The following is a 25869-nucleotide window of genomic DNA, read 5'->3' as shown; positions in this document are numbered from 1 at the left end:
GTGTGTGTGTGAGAGGAGAGTGGTCCCTGTGTGTGTGAGAGGAGAGTGGTCCCTGTGTGTGTGAGAGGAGAGTGGTCCCTGTGTGTGTGAGAGGTGAGTGTTCCCTGTGTGTGTGTGAGAGGAGAGTGGTCCCTGTGTGTGCGGGAGGAGAGCGGTCCCTGTGTGTGTGTGTGTGAGAGGAGAGTGGTCCCTGTGTGTGTGTGTGAGAGGAGAGTGGTCCCTATGTGTGTGTGTGAGGAGAGTGGTCCCTGTGTGTGTGTGTGAGAGGAGAGTGGTCCCTGTGTGTGTGTGAGAGGAGAGCGGTCCCTGTGTGTGTGAGAGGGGAGTGGTCCCTGTGTGTGTGAGAGGAGAGTGGTCCCTGTGTGTGTGTCTGAGAGGAGAGTGGTCCCTGTGTGTGTGAGAGGAGAGTGGTCCCTGTGTGTGTGTGAGAGGAGAGTGGTCCCTGTGTGTGTGTGTGAGGAGAGTGGTCCCTGTGTGTGTGTGTGTGAGGAGAGTGGTCCCTGTGTGTGTGTGTGAGAGGAGAGTGGTTCCTGTGTGTGTGTGAGAGGGGAGTGGTCCCTGTGTGTGTGTGTGTGTGAGGAGAGTGGTCCCTGTGTGTGTGTGTGAGAGGAGAGTGGTCCCTGTGTGTGTGAGAGGGGAGTGGTCCCTGTGTGTGTGTGAGAGGAGAGTGGTCCCTGTGTGTGTGTGAGAGGAGAGTGGTCCCTGTGTGTGTGTGTGTGTGAGAGGAGAGTGGTCCCTGTGTGTGTGAGAGGGGAGTGGTCCCTGTGTGTGTGTGAGAGGAGAGTGGTCCCTGTGTGTGTGTGTGAGAGGAGAGTGGTCCCTGTGTGTGTGTGAGAGGAGAGTGGTCCCTGTGTGTGTGTGAGAGGAGAGTGGTCCCTGTGTGTGTGAGAGGGGAGTGGTCCCTGTGTGTGTGTGAGAGGAGAGTGGTCCCTGTGTGTGTGTGTGAGGAGAGTGGTCCCTGTGTGTGTGTGTGAGAGGAGAGTGGTCCCTGTGTGTGTGAGAGGGGTGTGGTCCCTGTGTGTGTGAGAGGAGAGTGGTCCCTGTGTGTGTGTGAGAGGAGAGTGGTCCCTGTGTGTGTGTGTGAGAGGAGAGTGGTCCCTGTGTGTGTGTGAGAGGAGAGTGGTCCCTGTGTGTGTGTGTGAGAGGAGAGTGGTCCCTGTGTGTGTGTGTGAGAGGAGAGTGGTCCCTGTATGTGTGTGTGAGAGGAGAGTGGTCCCTGTGTGTGTGTGTGAGAGGAGAGTGGTCCCTGTGTGTGTGTGAGAGGAGAGCGGTCCCTGTGTGTGTGAGAGGGGAGTGGTCCCTGTGTGTGTGAGAGGAGAGTGGTCCCTGTGTGTGTGTCTGAGAGGAGAGTGGTCCCTGTGTGTGTGTGAGAGTGGTCCCTGTGTGTGTGAGAGGAGAGTGGTCCCTGTGTGTGTGTCTGAGAGGAGAGTGGTCCCTGTGTGTGTGAGAGGAGAGTGGTCCCTGTGTGTGTGTGTGAGAGGACATTGGTCCCTGTGTGTGAGAGAGGAGAGTGGTCCCTGTGTGTGTGTGAGAGGAGAGTGGTCCCTGTGTGTGAGAGAGGAGAGTGGTCCCTGTGTGTGTGTCTGAGAGGAGAGTGGTCCCTGTGTGTGTGTGTGAGAGGAGAGTGGTCCCTGTGTGTGTGTGAGAGGAGAGCGGTCCCTGTGTGTGTGAGAGGGGAGTGGTCCCTGTGTGTGTGAGAGGAGAGTGGTCCCTGTGTGTGTGTCTGAGAGGAGAGTGGTCCCTGTGTGTGTGAGAGGAGAGTGGTCCCTGTGTGTGTGTGTGAGAGGAGAGTGGTCCCTGTGTGTGTCTGAGAGGAGAGTGGTCCCTGTGTGTGTGAGAGGAGAGTGGTCCCTGTGTGTGTGTGAGAGGACATTGGTCCCTGTGTGTGAGAGAGGAGAGTGGTCCCTGTGTGTGTGTGAGAGGAGAGTGGTCCCTGTGTGTGAGAGAGGAGAGTGGTCCCTGTGTGTGTGAGAGAGAGGAGAGTGGTCCCTGTGTGTGTGAGAGAGGAGAGTGGTCCCTGTGTGTGTGAGAGAGGAGAGTGGTCCCTGTGTGTGTGTGAGAGGAGAGTGGTCCCTGTGTGTGTGAGAGAGGAGAGTGGTCCCTGTGTGTGTGTGTGAGAGGAGAGTGGTCCCTGTGTGTGTGAGAGGAGAGTGGTCCCTGTGTGTGTGAGAGGAGAGTGGTCCCTGTGTGTGTGAGAGGTGAGTGTTCCCTGTGTGTGTGTGAGAGGAGAGTGGTCCCTGTGTGTGCGGGAGGAGAGTGGTCCCTGTGTGTGTGTGTGTGAGAGGAGAGTGGTCCCTGTGTGTGTGTGTGAGAGGAGAGTGGTCCCTATGTGTGTGTGTGAGGAGAGTGGTCCCTGTGTGTGTGTGTGAGAGGAGAGTGGTCCCTGTGTGTGTGTGAGAGGAGAGCGGTCCCTGTGTGTGTGAGAGGGGAGTGGTCCCTGTGTGTGTGAGAGGAGAGTGGTCCCTGTGTGTGTGTCTGAGAGGAGAGTGGTCCCTGTGTGTGTGAGAGGAGAGTGGTCCCTGTGTGTGTGTGAGAGGAGAGTGGTCCCTGTGTGTGAGAGAGGAGAGTGGTCCCTGTGTGTGTGAGAGAGAGGAGAGTGGTCCCTCTGTGTGTGTGAGAGGAGAGTGGTCCCTGTGTGTGTGAGAGAGGAGAGTGGTCCCTGTGTGTGTGTGTGTGTGAGGAGAGTGGTCCCTGTGTGTGTGTGTGAGAGGAGAGTGGTCCCTGTGTGTGTGAGAGGGGAGTGGTCCCTGTGTGTGTGTGAGAGGAGAGTGGTCCCTGTGTGTGTGTGAGAGGAGAGTGGTCCCTGTGTGTGTGTGTGTGTGAGAGGAGAGTGGTCCCTGTGTGTGTGAGAGGGGAGTGGTCCCTGTGTGTGTGTGAGAGGAGAGTGGTCCCTGTGTGTGTGTGTGAGAGGAGAGTGGTCCCTGTGTGTGTGTGAGAGGAGAGTGGTCCCTGTGTGTGTGTGAGAGGAGAGTGGTCCCTGTGTGTGTGAGAGGGGAGTGGTCCCTGTGTGTGTGTGAGAGGAGAGTGGTCCCTGTGTGTGTGTGTGAGGAGAGTGGTCCCTGTGTGTGTGTGTGAGAGGAGAGTGGTCCCTGTGTGTGTGAGAGGGGTGTGGTCCCTGTGTGTGTGAGAGAGGAGAGTGGTCCCTGTGTGTGTGTGAGAGGAGAGTGGTCCCTGTGTGTGTGTGTGAGAGGAGAGTGGTCCCTGTGTGTGTGTGAGAGGAGAGTGGTCCCTGTGTGTGTGTGTGAGAGGAGAGTGGTCCCTGTGTGTGTGTGTGAGAGGAGAGTGGTCCCTGTATGTGTGTGTGAGAGGAGAGTGGTCCCTGTGTGTGTGTGTGAGAGGAGAGTGGTCCCTGTGTGTGTGTGAGAGGAGAGCGGTCCCTGTGTGTGTGAGAGGGGAGTGGTCCCTGTGTGTGTGAGAGGAGAGTGGTCCCTGTGTGTGTGTCTGAGAGGAGAGTGGTCCCTGTGTGTGTGTGAGAGTGGTCCCTGTGTGTGTGAGAGGAGAGTGGTCCCTGTGTGTGTGTCTGAGAGGAGAGTGGTCCCTGTGTGTGTGAGAGGAGAGTGGTCCCTGTGTGTGTGTGTGAGAGGACATTGGTCCCTGTGTGTGAGAGAGGAGAGTGGTCCCTGTGTGTGTGTGAGAGGAGAGTGGTCCCTGTGTGTGAGAGAGGAGAGTGGTCCCTGTGTGTGTGTCTGAGAGGAGAGTGGTCCCTGTGTGTGTGTGTGAGAGGAGAGTGGTCCCTGTGTGTGTGTGAGAGGAGAGCGGTCCCTGTGTGTGTGAGAGGGGAGTGGTCCCTGTGTGTGTGAGAGGAGAGTGGTCCCTGTGTGTGTGTCTGAGAGGAGAGTGGTCCCTGTGTGTGTGAGAGGAGAGTGGTCCCTGTGTGTGTGTGTGAGAGGAGAGTGGTCCCTGTGTGTGTCTGAGAGGAGAGTGGTCCCTGTGTGTGTGAGAGGAGAGTGGTCCCTGTGTGTGTGTGAGAGGACATTGGTCCCTGTGTGTGAGAGAGGAGAGTGGTCCCTGTGTGTGTGTGAGAGGAGAGTGGTCCCTGTGTGTGAGAGAGGAGAGTGGTCCCTGTGTGTGTGAGAGAGAGGAGAGTGGTCCCTGTGTGTGTGAGAGAGGAGAGTGGTCCCTGTGTGTGTGAGAGAGGAGAGTGGTCCCTGTGTGTGTGTGAGAGGAGAGTGGTCCCTGTGTGTGTGAGAGAGGAGAGTGGTCCCTGTGTGTGTGTGTGAGAGGAGAGTGGTCCCTGTGTGTGTGAGAGGAGAGTGGTCCCTGTGTGTGTGAGAGGTGAGTGTTCCCTGTGTGTGTGTGAGAGGAGAGTGGTCCCTGTGTGTGCGGGAGGAGAGTGGTCCCTGTGTGTGTGTGTGTGAGAGGAGAGTGGTCCCTGTGTGTGTGTGTGAGAGGAGAGTGGTCCCTATGTGTGTGTGTGAGGAGAGTGGTCCCTGTGTGTGTGTGTGAGAGGAGAGTGGTCCCTGTGTGTGTGTGAGAGGAGAGCGGTCCCTGTGTGTGTGAGAGGGGAGTGGTCCCTGTGTGTGTGAGAGGAGAGTGGTCCCTGTGTGTGTGTCTGAGAGGAGAGTGGTCCCTGTGTGTGTGAGAGGAGAGTGGTCCCTGTGTGTGTGTGAGAGGAGAGTGGTCCCTGTGTGTGTGTGTGAGGAGAGTGGTCCCTGTGTGTGTGTGTGTGAGGAGAGTGGTCCCTGTGTGTGTGTGTGAGAGGAGAGTGGTTCCTGTGTGTGTGTGAGAGGGGAGTGGTCCCTGTGTGTGTGTGTGTGTGAGGAGAGTGGTCCCTGTGTGTGTGTGTGAGAGGAGAGTGGTCCCTGTGTGTGTGAGAGGGGAGTGGTCCCTGTGTGTGTGTGAGAGGAGAGTGGTCCCTGTGTGTGTGTGAGAGGAGAGTGGTCCATGTGTGTGTGTGTGTGTGAGAGGAGAGTGGTCCCTGTGTGTGTGAGAGGGGAGTGGTCCCTGTGTGTGTGTGAGAGGAGAGTGGTCCCTGTGTGTGTGTGTGAGAGGAGAGTGGTCCCTGTGTGTGTGTGAGAGGAGAGTGGTCCCTGTGTGTGTGTGAGAGGAGAGTGGTCCCTGTGTGTGTGAGAGGGGAGTGGTCCCTGTGTGTGTGTGAGAGGAGAGTGGTCCCTGTGTGTGTGTGTGAGGAGAGTGGTCCCTGTGTGTGTGTGTGAGAGGAGAGTGGTCCCTGTGTGTGTGAGAGGGGTGTGGTCCCTGTGTGTGTGAGAGAGGAGAGTGGTCCCTGTGTGTGTGTGAGAGGAGAGTGGTCCCTGTGTGTGTGTGTGAGAGGAGAGTGGTCCCTGTGTGTGTGTGAGAGGAGAGTGGTCCCTGTGTGTGTGTGTGAGAGGAGAGTGGTCCCTGTGTGTGTGTGTGAGAGGAGAGTGGTCCCTGTATGTGTGTGTGAGAGGAGAGTGGTCCCTGTGTGTGTGTGTGAGAGGAGAGTGGTCCCTGTGTGTGTGTGAGAGGAGAGCGGTCCCTGTGTGTGTGAGAGGGGAGTGGTCCCTGTGTGTGTGAGAGGAGAGTGGTCCCTGTGTGTGTGTCTGAGAGGAGAGTGGTCCCTGTGTGTGTGTGAGAGTGGTCCCTGTGTGTGTGAGAGGAGAGTGGTCCCTGTGTGTGTGTCTGAGAGGAGAGTGGTCCCTGTGTGTGTGAGAGGAGAGTGGTCCCTGTGTGTGTGTGTGAGAGGACATTGGTCCCTGTGTGTGAGAGAGGAGAGTGGTCCCTGTGTGTGTGTGAGAGGAGAGTGGTCCCTGTGTGTGAGAGAGGAGAGTGGTCCCTGTGTGTGTGTGTGAGAGGAGAGTGGTCCCTGTGTGTGTGAGAGGAGAGTGGTCCCTGTGTGTGTGTGTGAGAGGACATTGGTCCCTGTGTGTGAGAGAGGAGAGTGGTCCCTGTGTGTGTGTGAGAGGAGAGTGGTCCCTGTGTGTGAGAGAGGAGAGTGGTCCCTGTGTGTGTGAGAGAGAGGAGAGTGGTCCCTGTGTGTGTGAGAGAGGAGAGTGGTCCCTGTGTGTGTGAGAGAGGAGAGTGGTCCCTGTGTGTGTGTGAGAGGAGAGTGGTCCCTGTGTGTGTGAGAGAGGAGAGTGGTCCCTGTGTGTGTGTGTGAGAGGAGAGTGGTCCTGTGTGTGTGAGAGGAGAGTGGTCCCTGTGTGTGTGAGAGGAGAGTGGTCCCTGTGTGTGTGAGAGGTGAGTGGTCCCTGTGTGTGTGTCTGAGGGGAGAGTGGTCCCTGTGTGTGTGAGACGAGAGTGGTCCCTGTGTGTGTGTGTGAGAGGACATTGGTCCCTGTGTGTGAGAGAGGAGAGTGGTCCCTGTGTGTGTGTGAGAGGAGAGTGGTCCCTGTGTGTGAGAGAGGAGAGTGGTCCCTGTGTGTGTGAGAGAGAGGAGAGTGGTCCCTGTGTGTGTGAGAGAGGAGAGTGGTCCCTGTGTGTGTGAGAGAGGAGAGTGGTCCCTGTTTGTGTGTGAGAGGAGAGTGGTCCCTGTGTGTGTGAGAGAGGAGAGTGGTGCCTGTGTGTGTGTGTGAGAGGAGAGTGGTCCCTGTGTGTGTGAGAGGAGAGTGGTCCCTGTGTGTGTGAGAGGAGAGTGGTCCCTGTGTGTGTGAGAGGTGAGTGGTCCCTGTGTGTGTGCGAGAGGAGAGTGGTCCCTGTGTGTGTGTGAGAGGAGAGTGGTCCCTGTGTGTGTGTGAGAGGAGAGTGGTCCCTGTGTGTGTATGTGAGAGGAGAGTGGTCCCTGTGTGTGTGAGAGGAGAGTGGTCCCTGTGTGTGTGTGAGAGGAGAGTGGTCCCTGTGTATGTGAGAGGAGAGTGGTCCCTGTGTGTGTGAGAGGAGAGTGGTCCCTGTGTGTGTGAGAGGAGAGTGGTCCCTGTGTGTGTGAGAGTGGTCCCTGTGTGTGTGTGTGTGAGAGGCGAGTGTTCCCTGTGTGTGTGTGTGAGAGGAGAGTGGTCCCTGTGTGTGTGAGAGGAGAGTGGTCCCTGTGTGTGTTTGTGTGAGAGGAGAGTGGTCCCTGTGTGTGTGTGTGAGAGGAGAGTGGTCCCTGTGTGTGTGTGTGAGAGGAGAGTGGTCCCTGTGTGTGAGAGAGGAGAGTGGTCCCTGTGTGTGTGTGTGAGAGGAGAGTGGTCCCTGTGTGTGTGAGAGGAGAGTGGTCTCTGTGTGTGAGAGGAGAGTGGTCCCTGTGTGTGTGTGTGAGAGGAGAGTGGTCCCTGTGTGTGTGAGAGGAGAGTGGTCCCTGTGTGTTTGAGAGAGGAGAGTGGTCCCTGTGTGTGTGAGGGGAGAGTGGTCCCTGTGTGTGTGAGAGGAGAGTGGTCCCTGTGTGTGTGTGTGTGTGAGAGGAGAGTGGTCCCTGTGTGTGTGAGAGGGGAGTGGTCCCTGTGTGTGTGTGAGAGGAGAGTGGTCCCTGTGTGTGTGTGTGAGAGGAGAGTGGTCCCTGTGTGTGTGTGAGAGGAGAGTGGTCCCTGTGTGTGTGAGAGGGGAGTGGTCCCTGTGTGTGTGTGAGAGGAGAGTGGTCCCTGTGTGTGTGTGTGAGGAGAGTGGTCCCTGTGTGTGTGTGTGAGAGGAGAGTGGTCCCTGTGTGTGTGAGAGGGGTGTGGTCCCTGTGTGTGTTAGAGAGGAGAGTGGTCCCTGTGTGTGTGTGAGAGGAGAGTGGTCCCTGTGTGTGTGTGTGTGAGAGGAGAGTGGTCCCTGTGTGTGTGTGAGAGGAGAGTGGTCCCTGTGTGTGTGTGTGAGAGGAGAGTGGTCCCTGTGTGTGTGTGTGAGAGGAGAGTGGTCCCTGTATGTGTGTGTGAGAGGAGAGTGGTCCCTGTGTGTGTGTGTGAGAGGAGAGTGGTCCCTGTGTGTGTGTGAGAGGAGAGCGGTCCCTGTGTGTGTGAGAGGGGAGTGGTCCCTGTGTGTGTGAGAGGAGAGTGGTCCCTGTGTGTGTGTCTGAGAGGAGAGTGGTCCCTGTGTGTGTGTGAGAGTGGTCCCTGTGTGTGTGAGAGGAGAGTGGTCCCTGTGTGTGTGTCTGAGAGGAGAGTGGTCCCTGTGTGTGTGAGAGGAGAATGGTCCCTGTGTGTGTGTGTGAGAGGACATTGGTCCCTGTGTGTGAGAGAGGAGAGTGGTCCCTGTGTGTGTGTGAGAGGAGAGTGGTCCCTGTGTGTGAGAGAGGAGAGTGGTCCCTGTGTGTGTGTCTGAGAGGAGAGTGGTCCCTGTGTGTGTGTGTGAGAGGAGAGTGGTCCCTGTGTGTGTGTGAGAGGAGAGCGGTCCCTGTGTGTGTGAGAGGGGAGTGGTCCCTGTGTGTGTGAGAGGAGAGTGGTCCCTGTGTGTGTGTCTGAGAGGAGAGTGGTCCCTGTGTGTGTGAGAGGAGAGTGGTCCCTGTGTGTGTGTGTGAGAGGAGAGTGGTCCCTGTGTGTGTCTGAGAGGAGAGTGGTCCCTGTGTGTGTGAGAGGAGAGTGGTCCCTGTGTGTGTGTGAGAGGACATTGGTCCCTGTGTGTGAGAGAGGAGAGTGGTCCCTGTGTGTGTGTGAGAGGAGAGTGGTCCCTGTGTGTGAGAGAGGAGAGTGGTCCCTGTGTGTGTGAGAGAGAGGAGAGTGGTCCCTGTGTGTGTGAGAGAGGAGAGTGGTCCCTGTGTGTGTGAGAGAGGAGAGTGGTCCCTGTGTGTGTGTGAGAGGAGAGTGGTCCCTGTGTGTGTGAGAGAGGAGAGTGGTCCCTGTGTGTGTGTGTGAGAGGAGAGTGGTCCCTGTGTGTGTGAGAGGAGAGTGGTCCCTGTGTGTGTGAGAGGAGAGTGGTCCCTGTGTGTGTGAGAGGTGAGTGTTCCCTGTGTGTGTGTGAGAGGAGAGTGGTCCCTGTGTGTGCGGGAGGAGAGTGGTCCCTGTGTGTGTGTGTGTGAGAGGAGAGTGGTCCCTGTGTGTGTGTGTGAGAGGAGAGTGGTCCCTATGTGTGTGTGTGAGGAGAGTGGTCCCTGTGTGTGTGTGTGAGAGGAGAGTGGTCCCTGTGTGTGTGTGAGAGGAGAGCGGTCCCTGTGTGTGTGAGAGGGGAGTGGTCCCTGTGTGTGTGAGAGGAGAGTGGTCCCTGTGTGTGTGTCTGAGAGGAGAGTGGTCCCTGTGTGTGTGAGAGGAGAGTGGTCCCTGTGTGTGTGTGAGAGGAGAGTGGTCCCTGTGTGTGTGTGTGAGGAGAGTGGTCCCTGTGTGTGTGTGTGAGGAGAGTGGTCCCTGTGTGTGTGTGTGAGAGGAGAGTGGTCCCTGTGTGTGTGAGAGGGGTGTGGTCCCTGTGTGTGTGAGAGAGGAGAGTGGTCCCTGTGTGTGTGTGAGAGGAGAGTGGTCCCTGTGTGTGTGTGTGAGAGGAGAGTGGTCCCTGTGTGTGTGTGAGAGGAGAGTGGTCCCTGTGTGTGTGTGTGAGAGGAGAGTGGTCCCTGTGTGTGTGTGTGAGAGGAGAGTGGTCCCTGTGTGTGTGTGTGAGAGGAGAGTGGTCCCTGTGTGTGTGTGTGTGTGAGAGGAGAGTGGTCCCTGTGTGTGTGAGAGGGGAGTGGTCCCTGTGTGTGTGTGAGAGGAGAGTGGTCCCTGTGTGTGTGTGTGAGAGGAGAGTGGTCCCTGTGTGTGTGTGAGAGGAGAGTGGTCCCTGTGTGTGTGTGAGAGGAGAGTGGTCCCTGTGTGTGTGAGAGGGGAGTGGTCCCTGTGTGTGTGTGAGAGGAGAGTGGTCCCTGTGTGTGTGTGTGAGGAGAGTGGTCCCTGTGTGTGTGTGTGAGAGGAGAGTGGTCCCTGTGTGTGTGAGAGGGGTGTGGTCCCTGTGTGTGTGAGAGAGGAGAGTGGTCCCTGTGTGTGTGTGAGAGGAGAGTGGTCCCTGTGTGTGTGTGTGAGAGGAGAGTGGTCCCTGTGTGTGTGTGAGAGGAGAGTGGTCCCTGTGTGTGTGTGTGAGAGGAGAGTGGTCCCTGTGTGTGTGTGTGAGAGGAGAGTGGTCCCTGTATGTGTGTGTGAGAGGAGAGTGGTCCCTGTGTGTGTGTGTGAGAGGAGAGTGGTCCCTGTGTGTGTGTGAGAGGAGAGCGGTCCCTGTGTGTGTGAGAGGGGAGTGGTCCCTGTGTGTGTGAGAGGAGAGTGGTCCCTGTGTGTGTGTCTGAGAGGAGAGTGGTCCCTGTGTGTGTGTGAGAGTGGTCCCTGTGTGTGTGAGAGGAGAGTGGTCCCTGTGTGTGTGTCTGAGAGGAGAGTGGTCCCTGTGTGTGTGAGAGGAGAGTGGTCCCTGTGTGTGTGTGTGAGAGGACATTGGTCCCTGTGTGTGAGAGAGGAGAGTGGTCCCTGTGTGTGTGTGAGAGGAGAGTGGTCCCTGTGTGTGAGAGAGGAGAGTGGTCCCTGTGTGTGTGTCTGAGAGGAGAGTGGTCCCTGTGTGTGTGAGAGGAGAGTGGTCCCTGTGTGTGTGTGTGAGAGGACATTGGTCCCTGTGTGTGAGAGAGGAGAGTGGTCCCTGTGTGTGTGTGAGAGGAGAGTGGTCCCTGTGTGTGAGAGAGGAGAGTGGTCCCTGTGTGTGTGAGAGAGAGGAGAGTGGTCCCTGTGTGTGTGAGAGAGGAGAGTGGTCCCTGTGTGTGTGAGAGAGGAGAGTGGTCCCTGTGTGTGTGTGAGAGGAGAGTGGTCCCTGTGTGTGTGAGAGAGGAGAGTGGTCCCTGTGTGTGTGTGTGAGAGGAGAGTGGTCCCTGTGTGTGTGAGAGGAGAGTGGTCCCCGTGTGTGTGAGAGGAGAGTGGTCCCTGTGTGTGTGAGAGGTGAGTGGTCCCTGTGTGTGTGTCTGAGGGGAGAGTGGTCCCTGTGTGTGTGAGACGAGAGTGGTCCCTGTGTGTGTGTGTGAGAGGACATTGGTCCCTGTGTGTGAGAGAGGAGAGTGGTCCCTGTGTGTGTGTGAGAGGAGAGTGGTCCCTGTGTGTGAGAGAGGAGAGTGGTCCCTGTGTGTGTGAGAGAGAGGAGAGTGGTCCCTGTGTGTGTGAGAGAGGAGAGTCGTCCCTGTGTGTGTGAGAGAGGAGAGTGGTCCCTGTTTGTGTGTGAGAGGAGAGTGGTCCCTGTGTGTGTGAGAGAGGAGAGTGGTCCCTGTGTGTGTGTGTGAGAGGAGAGTGGTCCCTGTGTGTGTGAGAGGAGAGTGGTCCCTGTGTGTGTGAGAGGAGAGTGGTCCCTGTGTGTGTGAGAGGTGAGTGGTCCCTGTGTGTGTGCGAGAGGAGAGTGGTCCCTGTGTGTGTGTGACAGGAGAGTGGTCCCTGTGTGTGTGTGAGAGGAGAGTGGTCCCTGTGTGTGTATGTGAGAGGAGAGTGGTCCCTGTGTGTGTGAGAGGAGAGTGGTCCCTGTGTGTGTGTGAGAGGAGAGTGGTCCCTGTGTATGTGAGAGGAGAGTGGTCCCTGTGTGTGTGAGAGGAGAGTGGTCCCTGTGTGTGTGAGAGGAGAGTGGTCCCTGTGTGTGTGAGAGTGGTCCCTGTGTGTGTGTGTGTGAGAGGCGAGTGTTCCCTGTGTGTGTGTGTGAGAGGAGAGTGGTCCCTGTGTGTGTGAGAGGAGAGTGGTCCCTGTGTGTGTTTGTGTGAGAGGAGAGTGGTCCCTGTGTGTGTGTGTGAGAGGAGAGTGGTCCCTGTGTGTGTGTGTGAGAGGAGAGTGGTCCCTGTGTGTGAGAGAGGAGAGTGGTCCCTGTGTGTGTGTGTGAGAGGAGAGTGGTCCCTGTGTGTGTGAGAGGAGAGTGGTCTCTGTGTGTGAGAGGAGAGTGGTCCCTGTGTGTGTGTGTGAGAGGAGAGTGGTCCCTGTGTGTGTGAGAGGAGAGTGGTCCCTGTGTGTTTGAGAGAGGAGAGTGGTCCCTGTGTGTGTGAGAGGAGAGTGGTCCCTGTGTGTGAGAGGAGAGTGGTCCCTGTGTGTGTGAGAGGTGAGTGGTACCTGTGTGTGTGTGAGAGGAGAGTGGTCCCTGTGTGTGTGTGAGAGGAGAGTGGTCCCTGTGTGTGTGAGAGGAGAGTGGTCCCTGTGTGTGTGAGAGGAGAGTGGTCCCTGTGTGTGTGAGAGGAGAGTGGTCCCTGTGTGTGTGAGAGAGGAGAGTGGTCCCTGTGTGTGTGTGAGAGGAGAGTGGTCCCTGTGTGTGTGAGAGGAGAGTGGTCCCTGTGTGTGTGAGAGGAGAGTGGTCCCTGTGCGTGTGAGAGAGGAGAGTGGCCCCTGTGTGTGTGTGTGAGAGGAGGGTGGTCCCTGTGTGTGTGAGAGGAGAGTGGTCCCTGTGTGTGTGAGAGGAGAGTGGTCCCTGTGTGTGTGTGAGAGGAGAGTGGTCCCTGTGCGTGTGAGAGAGGAGAGTGGTCCCTGTGTGTGTGTGTGAGAGGAGGGTGGTCCCTGTGTGTGTGAGAGGAGAGTGGTCCCTGTGTGTGTGTGAGAGGAGAGTGGTCCCTGTGTGTGTGTGAGAGGAGAGTGGTCCCTGTGTGTGTGTGTGAGAGGAGAGTGGTCCCTGTGCGTGTGTGAGAGGAGAGTGGTCCCTGTGTGCGTGTGTGAGAGGAGAGTGGTCCCTGTGTGTGTGAGAGGAGAGTGGTCCCTGTGTGTGTGAGAGGTGAGTGGTCCCTGTGTGTGTGAGAGGAGAGTGGTCCCTGTGTGTGTGTGTGAGAGGAGAGTGGTCCCTGTGTGTGTGTGTGAGAGGAGAGTGGTCCCTGTGTGTGTGTGAGAGGAGAGTGGTCCCTGTGTGTGTGAGAGGTGAGTGGTCCCTGTGTGTGTGAGAGGAGAGTGGTCCCTGTGTGTGTGAGAGGAGAGTGGTCCCTGTGTGTGTGTGTGAGAGGAGAGTGGTCCCTGTGTGTGTGAGAGAGGAGAGTGGTCCCTGTGTGTGTGTGAGAGGAGAGTGGTCATTGTGTGTGTGTGAGAGGAGAGTGATCCCTGTGTGTGTGTGTGTGAGAGGAGAGTGGTCCCTGTGTGTGTGTGTGTGAGAGGAGAGTGGTCCCTGTGTGTGTGAGAGGAGAGTGGTCCCTGTGTGTGTGTGAGAGGAGAGTGGTCCCTGTGTGTGTGTGAGAGGAGAGTGGTCCCTGTGTGTGTGTGTGTGAGAGGAGAGTGGTCCCTGTGTGTGTGTGTGAGAGGAGAGTGGTCCCTGTGTGTGTGTGTGTGAGAGGAGAGTGGTCCCTGTGTGTGTGTGTGAGAGGAGAGTGGTCCCTGTGTGTGTGAGAGGAGAGTTGTCCCTGTGTGTGTGAGAGGAGAGTGGTCCCTGTGTGTGTGTGAGAGGAGAGTGGTCCCTGTGTGTGTGAGAGGAGACTGGTCCCTGTGTGTGTGTGTGAGAGGAGAGTGGTCCCTGTGTGTGTGTGGAGAGTGGTCCCTGTGTGTGTGTGAGAGGAGAGTGGTCCCTGTGTGTGAGAGAGGAGAGTGGTCCCTGTGTGTGTGTGAGAGGAGAGTGGTCCCTGTGTGTGTGAGAGAGGAGAGTGGTCCCTGTGTGTGTGTGTGAGAGGAGAGTGGTCCCTGTGTGTGTGTGTGAGAGGAGAGTGGTCCCTGTGTGTGTGAGAGAGGAGAGTGGTCCCTGTGTGTGTGTGTGAGAGGAGAGTGGTCCCTGTCTGTGTGTGTGAGAGGAGAGTGGTCCCTGTGTGTGTGAGGTGAGTGGTCCCTGTGTGTGTGAGGAGAGTGGTCCCTGTGTGTGTGAGAGGAGAGTGGTCACTGTGTGTGTGTGAGAGGAGAGTGATCCCTGTGTGTGTGAGAGAGGAGAGTGATCCCTGTGTGTGTGTGAGAGGAGAGTGATCCCTGTGTGTGTGAGAGGAGAGTGGTCCCTGTGTGTGTGAGAGGAGAGTGGTCCCTGTGTGTGTGTGAGACAGGAGAGTGATCCCTGTGTGTGTGTGAGAGGAGAGTGGTCCCTGTGTGTGTGAGAGGAGAGTCGTCCCTGTGTGTGTGAGAGGAGAGTGGTCCCTGTGTGTGTGTGTGTGTGAGAGGAGAGTGGTCCCTGTGTGTGTGTGTGAGAGGAGAGTGATTCCTGTGTGTGTGAGAGGAGAGTGATCCCTGTGTGTGTGAGGAGAGTGGTCCCTGTGTGTGTGTGTGAGAGGAGAGTGATCCCAGTGTGTGTGAATGAGAGGAGAGTGATCCCTGTGTGTGTGAATGAGAGGAGAGTGATCCCTGTGTGTGTGAGAGGAGAGTGGTCCCTGTGTGTGTGTGTGTGAGGAGAGTGGTCCCTGTGTGTGTGAGAGAGGAGAGTGGTCCCTGTGTGTGTGAGAGGAGAGTGGTCCCTGTGTGTGTGTGTGTGAGAGGAGAGTGATCCCAGTGTGTGTGTGAGAGGAGAGTGATCCCTGTGTGTGTGAGAGGAGAGTGGTCCCTGTGTGTGTGAGAGAGTGGTCCCTGTGTGTGAGAGAGGAGAGTGATCCCTGTGTGTGTGTGTGAGAGGAGAGTGGTCCCTGTGTGTGTGAGAGAGGAGAGTGGTCCCTGTGTGTGTGTGTGTGAGAGGAGAGTGGTCCCTGTGCGTGTGAGAGGAGAGTGGTCCCTGTGTGTGTGAGAGGAGAGTGGTCCCTGTGTGTGTGTGTGAGAGGAGAGTGATCCCTGTGTGTGTGTGAGAGAGGAGAGTGGTCCCTGTGTGTGTGTGTGAGAGGAGAGTGGTCCCTGTGTGTGTGTGTGAGAGGAGAGTGGTCCCTGTGTGTGTGTGGAGAGTGGTCCCTGTGTGTGTGTGAGAGGAGAGTGGTCCCTGTGTGTGAGAGAGGAGAGTGGTCCCTGTGTGTGTGTGAGAGGAGAGTGGTCCCTGTGTGTGTGAGAGAGGAGAGTGGTCCCTGTGTGTGTGTGTGAGAGGAGAGTGGTCCCTGTGTGTGTGTGTGAGAGGAGAGTGGTCCCTGTGTGTGTGAGAGAGGAGAGTGGTCCCTGTGTGTGTGTGTGAGAGGAGAGTGGTCCCTGTCTGTGTGTGTGAGAGGAGAGTGGTCCCTGTGTGTGTGAGGAGAGTGGTCCCTGTGTGTGTGAGGAGAGTGGTCCCTGTGTGTGTGAGAGGAGAGTGGTCACTGTGTGTGTGTGAGAGGAGAGTGATCCCTGTGTGTGTGTGAGAGGAGAGTGATCCCTGTGTGTGTGTGAGAGGAGAGTGATCCCTGTGTGTGTGAGAGGAGAGTGGTCCCTGTGTGTGTGAGAGGAGAGTGGTCCCTGTGTGTGTGTGAGACAGGAGAGTGATCCCTGTGTGTGTGTGAGAGGAGAGTGGTCCCTGTGTGTGTGAGAGGAGAGTGGTCCCTGTGTGTGTGTGTGAGAGGAGAGTGGTCCCTGTGTGTGTGTGTGAGAGGAGAGTGATTCCTGTGTGTGTGAGAGGAGAGTGATCCCTGTGTGTGTGAGGAGAGTGGTCCCTGTGTGTGTGTGTGAGAGGAGAGTGATCCCAGTGTGTGTGAATGAGAGGAGAGTGATCCCTGTGTGTGTGAATGAGAGGAGAGTGATCCCTGTGTGTGTGAGAGGAGAGTGGTCCCTGTGTGTGTGTGTGTGAGGAGAGTGGTCCCTGTGTGTGTGAGAGAGGAGAGTGGTCCCTGTGTGTGTGAGAGGAGAGTGGTCCCTGTGTGTGTGTGTGTGAGAGGAGAGTGATCCCAGTGTGTGTGTGTGAGAGAGGAGAGTGATCCCTGTGTGTGTGAGAGGAGAGTGGTCCCTGTGTGTGTGAGAGAGTGGTCCCTGTGTGTGAGAGAGGAGAGTGATCCCTGTGTGTGTGTGTGAGAGGAGAGTGGTCCCTGTGTGTGTGTGAGAGGAGAGTGGTCCCTGTGTGTGTGTGAGAGGAGAGTGGTCCCTGTGTGTGTGTGAGAGGAGAGTGGTCCCTGTGTGTGTGTGAAAGGAGAGTGGTCCCTGTGTGTGTGTGTGAGGAGAGTGGTCCCTGTGTGTGTGAGAGAGGAGAGTGATCCCTGTGTGTGTGTGTGAGGGGAGAGTGGTCCCTGTGTGTGTGTGTGAGAGGAGAGTGGTCCCTGTGCGTGTGAGAGGAGAGTGGTCCCTGTGTGTGTGAGAGGAGAGTGGTCCCTGTGTGTGTGTGTGAGAGGAGAGTGATCCCTGTGTGTGTGTGAGAGAGGAGAGTGGTCCCTGTGTGTGTGTGTGAGAGGAGAGTGGTCCCTGTGTGTGTGTGTGAGAGGAGAGTGGTCCCTGTGTGTGTGTGAGAGGAGAGTGATCCCTGTGTGTGTGTGTGTGTGTGAGAGGAGTGTGGTCCCTGTGTGTGTGAGAGGAGAGTGGTCCCTGTGTGTGTGTGTGAGAGGAGAGTGGTCCCTGTGTGTGTGTGAGAGGACAGTGGTCCCTGTGTGTGTGTGTGAGAGGAGAGTGGTCCCTGTGTGTGTGTGTGAGAGGAGAGTGGTCCCTGTGTGTGTGAGAGGAGAGTGGTCCCTGTGTGTGTGTGAGAGGAGAGTGGTCCCTGTGCGTGTGAGAGGAGAGTTGAGAGTGTGCCTTTAGTTGTGATTGATTGGAGAGTCTTCCCTGTGTGTTGGGGAGAGCAAAGTGGTTTGTGTGAGCGCGAGATGTAAACAGAATGTGGGCGTGCAGGGAGATGACAAGAAATTACAGTCCATGTGGTGGATCAGCAATGATCTTGTTGAGCGATTGGGGTAGTCCAGATGATCTGAATGGTCTCCTTGTGTTCCTCGTCCTTGATGTTGTGAACTGTTAACCCTGTCCAGCAGCAGTTTAGTTTGAGCTCAGAGTTATGCTTTCCCCACAGAGGAGGCCTTTGAATGTCCAGCAGAATCTCGTCTCCTGCCCATTTGTCAGATGAAACTGGGCTCTCAATGTTCCACTGATGACGACTGTGATATCTGGCAAAAGTGTTGTGAGTCTGGATGTGGGAGGAGATGTATCATGAGCTTCAAGCCTGGAGGTAAGGAGGAGAGATCCCCTCAGAGCCATGTCACTGTATCTGGGTGGGAGAGAGCTGTCTGTCTCAGACTCAATTCTCACATTCCTCTCCTGACTAACCTCACCATTACCATCTTCCATGGTGTTCAGCTCATCGTGAAACACTGCTGTCTCTCCGATCTCTGTTCCCCCATTCAACCCTGAGTGTCACACACTGAGTGTGGTTCACACACCACCATGTGGGATTGGGACCAGCCAATGGCACGCTGTGCAATACTGTCTCCTGCTGTACACATGGCATTATTGTCTTCAAATCCAATCAAATCTGTAACCGCCGTTACACCCCACCTACTCCTGTTACCCCCTCCAGGCCCTAAACCTCTCTCCATCTCTGAAACACCCTCCAACCCCTACACCCCCTCCCTGTCTCCATAACCCCCTACACCCCCTCCCTATCTCCGTAACCCCCCTATACCCCCTCCCTATCCCTGTAACCCCCTACACCCCCTCCCTACCTCTGTAACCCCCTACACCCCCTCCCTACCTCTGTAACCCCCTACACCCCCTCCCTGTCCCTATAACCCCCTACACCCCCTCCCTATCCCTATAACGCCCTACACCCCCTCCCTATCCCTATAACGCCCTACACTCCCTCCCTACCTCTGTAACCCCGATACCCCCTCCCTATCTTTGTAACCATCCACACCCCTCCCTGTCTTTATAACCCCCTACACCCCCTCCCTGTCACTGTAACCCCCAGACCCCCTCCCTATCTCTGTTACCCCCTACACCCCCTCCCTATCTATGTAACCCCCTACACCCCCTCCCTATCTATGTAACCCCCCTACACCCCCTCCCTATCTCTGTAACCAGCCCCCAGCTCCGACACCCCCTCCCTATCTCTGTAACCCCCCTACACCCCCTCCATATCTCTGTAACCCCCCTACACCCCCTCCCTATCTCTGTAACCCCCCTACACCCCCTCCCTGTCTCTGTAACCCCCCTACACCCCCTCGATATCTCTGTAACCCCCCTACACCCCCTCCCTATCACTGTAACCCCCCTACACCCCCTCCCTATCTCTGTAACCCCCCTACACCCCCTCCCTATCACTGTAACTCCCTACACCCCCTCCCTATCTCTGTAACCCCCCTACACCCCCTCCCTATCTCTGTAACTCCCTACACCCCCTCCCTATCTCTGTAACCCCCCTACACCCCCTCCCTATCTCTGTAACTCCCTACACCCCCTCCCTATCTCTGTAACCCCCCTACACCCCCTCCCTATCTCTGTAACTCCCTACACGCCCTCCCTATCTCTGTAACCCCCCTACACCCTCTCCCTATCTCTGTAACCCCCCTACACCCTCTCCGTATCTCTGTAACCCCCCTAGACCACCTCCATATCTCTGTAACCCCCCTACACCCCCTCCCTATCACTGTAACCCCCCTCCACCCCCTCCCTATCTATGTAACCCCACTACATCCCCTCCCTATCACTGTAACCCCCCTACACCCCCTCCCTATCTCTGTAACCCCCCTACACCCCCTCCCTATCTCTGTAACCCCCCTACACCCCCTCCCTATCTCTGTAACCCCCCTACACCTCCTCCCTATCTCTGTAACCCCCTACACCCCCTCCCTGTCTCTGTAACCCCCTACACCCCCTCCCTATCTCTGTAACCCCCCTACACACCCTCCCTATCACTGTAACCCCCCTCCACCTCCTCCCTATCTCTGTAACCCCCCTACACCCTCTCCCTATCACTGTAACCCCCCTGCACCCCCTCCCTATCTCTGTAACCCCCCTACACCCCCTCCCTATCACTGTAACCCCCTACACCCCCTCCCTATCACTGTAACCCCCCGACACCCCCTCCCTATCTCTGTAACCCCCCTACACCCCCTCCCTATCTCTGTAACACCCCACACACCCTCCCTATCTCTGTAACCCCCCTACACCCCCTCCCTGTCTCTGTAACCCCCCCGACACCCCCTCCCTATCTCTGTAACCCCCCTACACCCCCTCCATATCTCTGTAACACCCCACACACCCTCCCTATCTCTGTAACCCCCCTACACCCCCTCCCTGTCTCTGTAACCCCACTGCACCCCCTCCCTATCACTGTAACCCCCCACACCCCCTCCCTATCTCTGTAACCCCCCTACACCCCCTCCCTATCTCTGTAACCCCCCTACACCCCCTCCCTATCTCTGTAACCCCCCTACACCCCCTCCCTATCTCTGTAACCCCCCTACACCCCCTCCCTATCTCTGTAACCCCCTACACCCCCTCCCTATCACTGTAACGCCCCTACACCCCCTCCCTATCTCTGTAACCCCCCTACACCCCCTCCCTATCTCTGTAACTCCCTACACTCCCTCCCTGTCTCTGTAACCCCCCTACACCCCCTCCCTATCTCTGTAACCCCCCTACACCCCCTCCCTATCACTGTAACCCCCCTACACCCCCTCCGTATCTCTGTAATCCCCCTACACCCCCTCCCTATCACTGTAACGCCCCTACACCCCCTCCCTATCTCTGTAACCCCCCTACACCCCCTCCCTATCTCTGTAACTCCCTACACCCCCTCCCTGTCTCTGTAACCCCCCGACACCCCCTCCCTGTCTCTGTAACCCCCCCTACACCCCCTCCCTGTCTCTGTAACCCCCCTACACCCCCTCCCTATCTCTGTAACCCCCCTCCACCCCCTCCGTATCTCTGTAACCCCCTCCAGTCCCTGCACCTCTCCCTATCTCTGCCACCCCCTCTAGCTCCAGTTTCACTGCTGTCTGTGAGAGATGTTTCCCAGGGAAGGGTCTGTGTTGGATCAGCAGTTGTGGTGAAAGCTGTTCTCTCTCTCTCTCTCTCTCAGTGTCTCCTAAAGGCCAAGGATCCACATGTCCGGACACGACCAGACTGCATTATGTCTGTCGGATGAACTTCACTGCTCCCTGCGATGGAGACGATTCCTGTGGTCACTGGGCCTCGTGCTGTAACACGGAGTGTGGACCTCGATGTGTGTCACAGTGGTTTGCGAGAAGTAAGCCCCTCTCACCCCCAACCTACGCTACCCCAGCAGGTCAGAGGACCAGTAATCCCCCCACATTCAGTGACGGGGTCTCCTTCGCATGGGAGGGCAGGGCTTTGTCAGGGTAGACCCGCTGTGGTGTGGACACCGGGCTGTAAGTCCTGCTCCAGCATTCCGGGATAAACATAGCCTTGTTAGCAACAGGAAAGGTAGCTTTGTACAGGTACGGCTGTGTCTCACAAGCTTGACTGAGCCTGTATTTTTGAGACAGTGAGAAAGGTGATTGGTGAGGGTAGGCCAGTGGGTGTTGTCGATAGGAATTGTAACAAGGCCTTTGACAAGGTCTCTCATGGTCGGCCAGAACAGAAGGTGAATATACACGGGATCCACAGTGAGCTGGTAAGATGGATCCACAACTGGCTTAGTGACAGAAGCACAGAGAGTAGCAGTGAAAGGGACTGGAGAACCGAGATCGGTGGTGTCCCACAGGGATTTGTGCTGTGACCACCTTGCCATTTATCAGATATATAGGAGGATAATGAAGGTGGCCCGATGAATATGTTCGTGATCGTCACACAGGTTAGGGGGAGCTGTGGATATGGAGGAGGATTGCCCGAGGACAGAGCAGGATGGAGATAGACCGGAGGATTGGGTGAAGAGATGGAGTGTAATCTGAGCAAATGTGAGGTGATGCGTTTTGGGAGATCGAATAAGCCTGGTTTGTTTTCACGTGAACACGGAAAGGATGAGAGCCGACCTGATAGAAGGTTCCTCACTTACAACCAGAATGTATCGCCTGGTCAGTTTTACTTTCCCAGGACAGAAATGTCAATTACTAGAGGAGCACAGATTTGGGGTAGAAGGGGAGACAGTGGGAGGCAGGTTTGTTTAACACAGAGGGTGGTTAGTATGTGGAATATGCTGTCAGGGGGGTGGTGGAGGCAGGTACAGGAGCGATGTTGAGGATGCACCTTGACAGATTGAGAAACTGATAGGGAATAAAGGGATGTGAAAACCCGAGAGATAAAAGGTTTTCAGGAGTTTATCACCATGGAAAGCGGAAAGTGATGCTGTCAGAGCAGGAGAGCAGTTGGAGGGAAAGTGGGACGCAACAGTAAGTGAGAGGGTTATTGCAGAGGGCGGGCAGTAGAATGAGCATTCCCTGGTTTGGGAATGGGGGGAGGGTGGGGAACAGATGGGGAAGGTGTGAAGGAGTATGTGAAGGGCCCTGTGTGGGACTCTGTAACTGTGTCTGTCCTACCTTCCCATTTACAGAGCCTGCTGAGCAGTGCCCAGAGGAAGACATCCTCTCCATGTTCTGTCAGATCAGCACTGGGCGTTCCTGTAATGACAACGGGGACTGTGATGGATACCACTCATGTTGTGATGCTGGCTGTGGGAAGAAATGTATTCCAAAGTGTTTTACAGGAGGTGAGAAAGAGAGAGAGAGAGTGTGTGAGAGAGGGAAACACATCCAATGTGCCGGACACAGACAGTATCCAGGGAATACAGATTCCCCAAGGCCATCCTGGAATCCCGGCTCTGATCCCTCTTCCCAGGTTAGCGAGGGATTGGGGCTCGGCAGAACACGACCCCGCTTCTAATCCCTGGACCAGGGTGATGGATGGATTGTGGTGTGAAACAGACAGGGATCCTATTCCCAATCCCTGTCCCTGGGTTAGGGAGGGATTGCGGTGTGAAACAGACAGGGATCCTATTCCCAATCCCTGTCCCTGGGTTAGGGAGGGATTGTGGTAAGAAACTGACAGGGATCCTATTCCCAATACCTGTCCCTGGGTTAGGGAGGGATTGCGGTGTGAAACAGACAGGGATCCTGTTCCCAATCCCTGTCCCTGGGTTAGGGAGGGATTGCGGTGTGAAACAGACAGGGATCCTATTCCCAGTCCCTGTCCCTGGGTTAGGGAGGGATTGCGGTGTGAAACAGACCGGGATCCTGTTCCCAGTCCCTGTCCCTTGGTTAGGGAGGGATTGTGGTGTGAAACAGACAGGGATCCTGTTCCCAGTCCCTGTCCCTGGGTTAGGGAGCGATTTCGGTGTGAAACAGACAGGGATCCTGTTCCCAATCCCTGTCCCTGGGTTAGGGAGGGATTGCGGTGTGAAACAGACAGGGATCCTGTTCCCAATCCCTGTCCCTGGGTTAGGGAGGGATTGTGGTGTGAAACAGACAGGGATCCTGTTCCCAGTCCGTATCCCTGGGTTTGGGAGGGATTGCGGTGTGAAACAGACCGGGATCCTATTCCCAGTCCCTGTCCCTGGATTAGGGAGGGATTGTGGTGTGAAACAGACAGGGATCCTGTTCCCAATCCCTGTCCTTGGGTTAGGGAGGGATTGCCGTGTGAAACAGACAGGGATCCCGTTCCCAATCCCTGTCCCTGTGTTAGGGAGGGATTGGGGTGTGAAACAGACAGGGATCCTGTTCCCAATCCCTGTCCCTGTGTTAGGGAGGGATTGGGGTGTGAAACAGACCGGGATCCTGTTCCCAATCCCTGTCCCTGTGTTAGGGAGGGATTGCGGTGTGAAACAGACAGGGATCCTGTTCCCAGTCCCTATCCCTGGGTTAGGGAGGGATTGCGGTGTGAAACAGACAGGGATCCTGTTCCCAATCCCTGTCCCTGGGTTTGGGAGGGATTGCGGTGTGAAACAGACAGGGATCCTGTTCCCAGTCCCTATCCCTGGGTTAGGGAGGGATTGTGGTGTGAAACACACAGTGTCCTACTCTCCGGGAATATGAGTGCACGCTGTTTGAATGTTGTGGTCTGTCTGATGCCTCTGGTACGTCACAGTTAAGTCGTCTGTCTCTCCTCAGCCCGTTCTCTGTTCCCACTGTAGGCCAGGAGAGAGGAATTGTGTGTGAGCTGTCTGGTATACTGCGTCAGATCATGGAGTAGCGTTGTGAAGGCTGAGTTATCCCACCCTCTCACCAATTCCCAGCTTCCTTCACAAGGCACTGGACTCCCTTCTGTCAGTGAGATGGGAGACTGGGGGGTTTATCTGTTAATTCCTGCAGTCACAAGTGACTTGTTGTCTGATTCTATCCCCCATCTCCCTGTGTTTGTCTTCACAGAGAACGGAACCTGTCCCATTGCAAGGAGGCTGACGATGTTGTGCAACACGACCCTGGGAAAAGACTGCAAGAACGACACGCAGTGCGACGTGTGGCAGAGGTGCTGCCTGGCCAAGGGCTGCGGTGGGAAATGTGTCCCAACATTCATCAGTAAATGTGAGTATCCATCACTGCGTTGCTTCCCACAGGTTTGTTTGATAATCCCGAGTGTGCTGAACAGGACCAATGTGAGCAGTATAGAGGGAGCTTTACACTGTACCTATGAGCATGGTGTCTCTATCCTGATAGTCGACGCTGTAGAGGGAGCATTACTCTGTATCTAATACCACTCTGTCCGTGTCGCGAGAGTGTTTGATAGAGGACAGTGGAAACATTACACTGTATGTGAACAAATTGACCAAGTGAAAGCTCATTCTCTCCTTCAGTTTTGCGAAAGAAATGCCCAGAACATTCCCGTGTGTCTTTTCTCTGCAAGAAAAACTGGACTCGATCCTGTGAGGATGATGATGATTGTCCTTCCTATGAACAGTGCTGTGAGATTGGATGTGGCAAGAAATGTGTCTCCTCATTCAGGCACGGTAAGGATTCCGGTCTGACAGAGTGTTAGCAGGGGAATGGTCTGGGGCAAGATAGATCAGCAGAACAGAGACTGTAGGATGTAGGGAGAGGGAGACCCGAGACTGCGGGGAGCAGAGAGAGGGAGACCCGAGACTGCAGGGAGCAGAGTGAGAGAGACCCGAGACTGCAGGGAGCAGACTGAGAGAGACCCGAGACTGCAGGGAGCAGAGTGAGAGAGTCCCGAGACTGCAGGGAGCAGAGTGAGAGAGTCCCGAGACTGCAGGGAGCAGAGTGAGAGAGTCCCGAGACTGCAGGGAGCAGAGTGAGAGAGTCCCGAGACTGCAGGGAGCAGAGTGAGAGAGTCCCGAGACTGCAGGGAGCAGAGTGAGAGAGTCCCGAGACTGCAGGGAGCAGAGTGAGAGAGTCCCGAGACCGCAGGGAGCAGACTGAGAGAGACCCGAGACTGCAGGGAGCAGAGTGTGAGAGTCCCGAGACTGCAGGGAGCAGACTGAGAGAGTCCCGAGACTGCAGGGAGCAGAGTGAGAGAGACCCGAGACTGCGGGTAGCAGAGTGAGAGAGTCCCGAGACTGCAGGGACCAGACTGAGAGAGACCCGAGACTGCAGGGTGCAGAGTGAGAGAGTCCCGAGACTGCAGGGAGCAGACTGAGAGAGACCCGAGACTGCAGGGAGCAAAGTGAGAGAGTCCCGAGACTGCAGGGTGCAGAGTGAGAGAGACCCGAGACTGCAGGGAGTAGAGTGAGAGAGACCCGAGACTGCAGGGAGCAGAGTGAGAGAGTCCCGAGACTGCAGGGAGCAGAGTGAGAGAGACCCGAGACTGCAGGGAGCAGACTGGGAGAGTCCCGAGACTGCAGGGAGCAGAGTGAGAGAGTCCCGAGTCTGCAGGGAGCAGAGTGAGAGAGACCCGAGACTGCAGGGAGCAGAGAGAGAGAGTCCCGAGACTGCAGGGAGCAGACTGAGAGAGTCCCGAGACTGCAGGGAGCAGAGTGAGAGAGACCCGAGACTGCAGGGAGCAGACTGAGAGAGTCCCGAGACTGCAGGGAGCAGACTGAGAGAGTCCCGAGACTGCAGGGAGCAGACTGAGAGAGTCCCGAGACTGCAGGGAGCAGAGTGAGAGAGACCCGAGACTGCAGGGAGCAGACTGAGAGAGTCCCGAGACTGCAGGGAGCAGAGTGAGAGAGTCCCAAGACTGCAGGGAGCAGAGTGAGAGAGTCCCGAGACTGCAGGGAGCAGAGTGAGAGTCCCGAGACTGCAGGGAACAGAGTGAGAGTGTCCCGTGACTGCAGGGAGCAGAGTGAGAGAAACCCGAGACTGCAGGGAACAGACTGAGAAAGTCCCGAGACTGCAGGGAGCAGAGTGAGAGAGTCCCGAGACTGCAGGGAACAGAGTGAGAGAAACCCGAGACTGCAGGGAACAGACTGAGAAAGTCCCGAGACTGCAGGGAGCAGAGTGAGAGAGTCCCGAGACTGCAGGGAGCAGAGTGAGAGAGTCCCGAGACTGCAGGGAGCAGACTGAGAGAGTCCCGAGACTGCAGGGAGCAGAGTGAGAGAGTCCCGAGACTGCAGGGAGCAGACTGAGAGAGTCCCGAGACTGCAGGGAGCAGAGTGAGAGAGTCCCGAGACTGCAGGGAGCAGAGTGATAGAGACCCGAGACTGCAGGGAGCAGAGTGAGAGAGTCCCGAGACTGCAGGGACCAGAGTGAGAGTCCCGAGACTGCAGGGAGCAGAGTGAGAGAGTCCCGAGACTGCAGGGAGCAGACTGAGAGAGTCCCGAGACTGCAGGGAGCAGAGTGAGAGAGTCCCGAGACTGCAGGGAGCTGAGTGAGAGAGTCCCGAGACTGCAGGGAGCAGACTGAGAGAGTCCCGAGACTGCAGGGAGCAGACTGAGAGAGACCCGAGACTGCAGGGAGCAGAGTGAGAGAGTCCCGAGACTGCAGGGAGCTGAGTGAGAGAGTCCCGAGACTGCAGGGAGCAGAGTGAGAGGGTCCCGAGACTGCAGGGAGCAGAGTGAGAGAGTCCCGAGACTGCAGGGACCAGAGTGAGAGTCCCGAGACTGCAGGGAGCAGAGTGAGAGAGTCCCGAGACTGCAGGGAGCAGACTGAGAGAGTCCCGAGACTGCAGGGAGCAGAGTGAGAGTCCCGAGACTGCAGGGAGCAGAGTGAGAGAGTCCCGAGACTGCAGGGAGCAGAGTGAGAGAGTCCCGAGACTGCAGGGAGCAGAGTGACAGAGACCCGAGACTGCAGGGAGCAGAGTGAGAGAGTCCCGAGACTGCAGGGAGCAGACTGAGAGAGACCCGAGACTGCAGGGAGCAGAGTGAGAGAGTCCCGAGACTGCAGGGAGCAGACTGAGAGAGTCCCGAGACTGCAGGGAGCAGAGTGAGAGAGTCCCGAGACTGCAGGGAGCAGAGTGAGAGAGTCCCGAGACTGCAGGGAGCTGAGTGAGAGAGTCCCGAGACTGCAGGGAGCAGAGTGAGAGGGTCCCGAGACTGCAGGGAGCAGAGTGAGAGAGTCCC

At 56.6% G+C, this 25869-nt stretch overlaps 1 protein-coding gene across 1 annotated transcript in view; it reads left to right on the top strand.

Annotated features, from left to right (window-relative positions):
- Positions 1-25869, top strand: part of LOC148136850 (uncharacterized) — a gene marked incomplete at its 3' end in the record, with an annotated part of 264129 nt that overhangs the window by 101870 nt on the left and 136390 nt on the right. The window contains exons 34-38 of the mRNA XM_087982832.1: positions 16534-16689; positions 19543-19710; positions 20974-21129; positions 22784-22939; positions 23209-23361. Of these exons, the coding sequence (XP_087838958.1) occupies positions 16534-16689; positions 19543-19710; positions 20974-21129; positions 22784-22939; positions 23209-23361 (789 nt within the window). The remainder of the gene's footprint in view (positions 1-16533; positions 16690-19542; positions 19711-20973; positions 21130-22783; positions 22940-23208; positions 23362-25869) is intronic.

The sequence above is a fragment of the Chiloscyllium plagiosum genome, unplaced genomic scaffold (genome assembly GCF_037043375.1).
Source record: "Chiloscyllium plagiosum isolate Xiang-an unplaced genomic scaffold, Cpla_swu_hap1 HiC_scaffold_44, whole genome shotgun sequence".
Lineage (NCBI taxonomy): Eukaryota > Metazoa > Chordata > Chondrichthyes > Orectolobiformes > Hemiscylliidae > Chiloscyllium > Chiloscyllium plagiosum.
Note: the sequence above shows the minus strand (reverse complement) of the source record. Positions and strands in the feature narration are given on the sequence as shown.